Source organism: Quercus suber, unplaced genomic scaffold (assembly GCF_002906115.3).
Source record: "Quercus suber isolate HL8 unplaced genomic scaffold, Cork oak 2.0 scaffold_336, whole genome shotgun sequence".
Lineage (NCBI taxonomy): Eukaryota > Viridiplantae > Streptophyta > Magnoliopsida > Fagales > Fagaceae > Quercus > Quercus suber.
Genome location: NW_027069788.1, coordinates 161917 through 166056, shown reverse-complemented (window position 1 = coordinate 166056; position 4140 = coordinate 161917). Strand labels below are relative to the sequence as shown.

The following is a 4140-nucleotide window of genomic DNA, read 5'->3' as shown; positions in this document are numbered from 1 at the left end:
ATTCTTGTAGGATGAGGGGAATGGGTTAGGGTTCAAGTCTATAAAAAGGAATTTCACACATATATATTTAAATTAAGGCTAAAGTGAGATTTTTATTTCAAGATTAAAAAAAAAAATTAAGTTGTGAGTGGCAAGCCTCAATCTAATACTTTATTATTATTTTTTTATTTTATTTTGACCTACAAGAGACTGACACCTTAATATTATGACAATTTGTTATGTCGTCCAAACAACTAATTATAAGATGGCCATAAACATGAGGAGACTATAGAATGGCATACCGGAGGCAAACCTAAACCGGGTTCAACCTTATAGTTTTTTATTTTTATTAAGAGTTGACTTTATTTTTTTAGAAGAAATTAAGGGTTGACCTATGTCCCAATTAAGTTTAATACGTGTAATCATAATCAAGCAAGATTTCAATTTTATTGATTACGTACATATTTCGTGTAAAGAATATCTTGCTAGACAATGTAAACCATGCAATAATGAGGTGTCAATATTTTTTTTCTTTCTTTTAAGAATCAAGATGTTAATATTCACTCTAATTGTTAGACTATGCTTTGTCTCACAAAGTCATTGTTATTTCCCTATAATTGTGTCACACCTCTGACTTAATTTTGGAAATATATATAGCAAGAATTAGGGTGAATAAAATCTAAGATTTTGTATCAATAATGCAATTATTATCGCAGATCTCTGAGAATAAAGATCAGTAATTTGAAAATTAGGTTGATCTCCTTCTCCTTTTTATATATACCAAGCCCGTGGAAAACTCCATCATTATTTGTGCGTACGTTACATCTTCAGAAAGAGCTCTGAGAAGCCATTAAAATTAGGTACGTTTTTCTTTTATTATACTCCTGTATTAGTAAAACCTATATGTTTTTTTTTTTTTTGGTTATTAAATATTGAAAGTTGCACTTTGTGTTTGCTTTTCTACATTTAGGTCTCCCTCTGAATTGGTAGAAACCGTTATATTTTCTCTTTCTAAAAGAGTTGATTTTTTTTTTCCGGTTTTAAGTTAAAAAATTTGTTGAGTTCTTAGGCTTATGTATGCCAGAATAAGACTTTATTTAACAATATATAATAAAACTGTGGCATGAAAAGATCCTGGAAGGATTTGTGTGGTGTGGAGAGAGAGAGAGAGAGAGAGAGAGAGAGAGAGAGAGAGAGAAAACTAGCTGTGAGTTTGGTATTTGGGAGAGTTTTCCTTAGTTTATTCTTGGATTTTGATTTGGTTTTGACTTTTATTTTTAATGTTATCTGTATTCTCAAAAAAATTGTCTGCTAAACTAAGTTGAACTTGGACTTTCTTCTTAAATGAGAAAAGATGTACCACTCAACCATAAAACTTTGTTTGATTTTTCTTGAATAAAATTTTATGCTAAGGTTTTTAAGTTCAAATTTGAACTATTTATGACTATTGAAGTAAAATCAGCAAAAACCACCGATTAATACAGATTTGGACTAAAAACAAAAATACAGAGAAAATAAAACAAAATAAATTGCCCGGCTGCTAATTCGAATTGAATGCTTTAAGCCAATTATATAAGTTTTATTCTTTCACTTTAATTTACAATTTTAAACTATTAATGCTTTAACTTGATCATTTTTTACTCTTTTAATGTCCAAAATTAAGAACCGTACTAAATTCTAAATACACTAATCTTTGTTTGTTAGTTCAGAAAATGGGACGTGGAAAACTACCAATGGAACTCATTAAGAGTGAGAAATCTCGAAACATGACTTTTCAAAAGAGAAAGAAGGGTCTAATGAAGAAGGCTTATGAGTTCTCCACCCTCTGTGGAGTCCAAACTTGTATGATTATCTATGGTCCTAAACTTCAAGAGCGGCCAATGGAGCTTGAGACTTGGCCCCAAAATCGTGACGAAGTTGTCGAAAGGATCAAAAAGTACAATGAAAATATGGTGCATAAACGTCCTAGGGGAAGCACTACTTTGTCCGATTTTTTCATAGAGAGGAACAAGAAGGTTGAAATTGAAATTTTAAGACTACGCAAGAATATTTTCAAGGCCAAGTACCCAACATTTGATGACCGCATTGAAACATTGCCTGAGGATCAACTAGCGGTTGTTCTTGATGTCTTGGATGCAAAGTTTGAAGCTGTGACAAGGGCGACGAAGATGTTGCAAGGAAAGCACCTTATGATTGAAAAATCATCAACATCAGGGAATATGTTAGGTGGTCATGTTCCTCATCACCCTGAATTAATGAGAAACCATTATGATAGTCTGCAAATGCAAGCTTTGCAGTGTCAAGACTCTTCGATAAAGCCACTTGATATTCAGTTTCCAACTCAGTTTCAAAGTCCCCAAGGATCTCAAATGGTGCCAATTAATACAAGTCATTATGGTGATCATATGGACAATTCTTTCATGAATCTTTTGTATGCTGCTGAATGGACTCAGTTCAATCCAGTTTCTTCTAATAATATTGTCCCATATGCTCCACTGAATGATACGTCTAATTACAATATCATGCCTGGGATGTTGGAGAACACAGTCTTGAGCAATCCTAGTGCCTCCATGAATTACTATGATCTAACCAAACGATTCACTGTTCCACAACATGTGCCGTATCCGATGCTGCCAAGTATTTCATCTCAAACATCTAGCTTTCAAGTGAATGAGTTATATGATATCAGCCAATTTGATATGAAGAACAAGAATGCCATGATTTAGATTTCCTAATCTCGAATGTTAGGACTCTAGACTAGTTAGTTTAATATTGGCTTTTATGTACTTTGTTGTTAACCTTGGTTCTTATTTTAGTTCCTTGTTAAGGATTTGAATTTATCCTTCGTTTTGTTTTGTTTTTTTTTTTTTTTTGAATTCTGGGCTTGTCTCAAAAATTTATGACTCCATAATCCTATTGGATCTTCTACCTTTTATATATTATAGTTGTATGAATGAATGTCATTTATTCTAGTTGTATGATCACTTAAAACATATTCCAGGTACAATAGCCTTCTTATTTATTTCTTGGTTTGGATATGATAAAAGTAAGAAGCAAAATTCATATATAAAATGGCTATTATATGATGGGCAACTATAATGTTGATTTATGGTAACAGAGGCAGTGATAACTAAAAAGTAATTTGCTCTTGTTAGCTTCTTTTTTCCTTTTCAATTTTTGCTCTATACACCAAAAAAAGTATACTTTTCTTTCTTTATATGAAGTTCTTTATACATATAAACAGTTCTATAAAAGTAAACCATTGCTATTTTCTTTACTGAAGTTTGTAATTATTTATTTGACCATCCATTATGACATCAATGCACAACCTGACTTGGGATTGCCATGTGAGTGAGTCTCTTTTGAGGTGGCAAGAGCTGGGTGTATACTGCATTGATCATGTGTATAGGTTAGGTGGCCAATGGGAATTTTTCTTTTGGAACCAGTGACAGCACTTTTGAACTACAAAATAACATGCATGGATTCTTATTCTTAGTGCTTAAGTTTAACCTAGTTTCATCTACTAATCTTCCAACCAGTAGTCCATAAATTTTGTGTTATCCAGAAACTTTTCCTACACCAAATTATTTTCACAACTATTTCCTATATAAACCAATCCAATTCTTGACCTTAGGTCTCCAGTACCTTTCCTTAAGCACACCATGCTACTAACTTGCACACATTTCAGCTGGAACCCTGTTTTTGGACAAAGTTTTCCCAGAAAGAAATTTTTCTCCAATTTATTATGTGACGACTTAAACGTGTATCCACATATAATTTTAATTACATAAAATATTTTAATATTTATATATAACTTATTTAAATAATTTAATAAATTATGTGATTTTATACGAGAACTTATGAAGTGTTTTGTTTTGAAAAAAAAAAAAAAAACTTTATCGGTAAATGTTTGAATGAGAGGTGAGGTTGAACTCTTAATAGTAATCGAAAAGGAAAGAACAATTTAAGACATCTTGGGACTTTAATCATGAACCCATATCTTGAAAGTAACCATGTGGTACCAAAGCTATGTAAGTACGTAACTGGTGGCATAACCTTTCCACATTTCACTACCCCATACTATATATATTTGTTCATTGACGTATGCAATTTTGTTGAGTGAGAAGAAGTATGTGATCTTGTTGCCAAATTTTGCTTATG

General features: G+C 32.0%; 1 protein-coding gene across 1 annotated transcript; it reads left to right on the top strand.

Moving 5' to 3' along the window:
* Nucleotides 1-766: 766 nt before the first annotated feature.
* LOC136061620 (agamous-like MADS-box protein AGL14) lies at nucleotides 767-2705 on the top strand. The gene is made up of 2 exons (XM_065759620.1): nucleotides 767-839; nucleotides 1684-2705. Exon 2 carries the CDS (start codon nucleotides 1692-1694, stop codon nucleotides 2703-2705), a length of 1014 nt encoding a protein of 337 aa, XP_065615692.1. The 5' UTR covers nucleotides 767-839; nucleotides 1684-1691.
* The last annotated feature ends 1435 nt before the right edge of the window (nucleotides 2706-4140 follow it).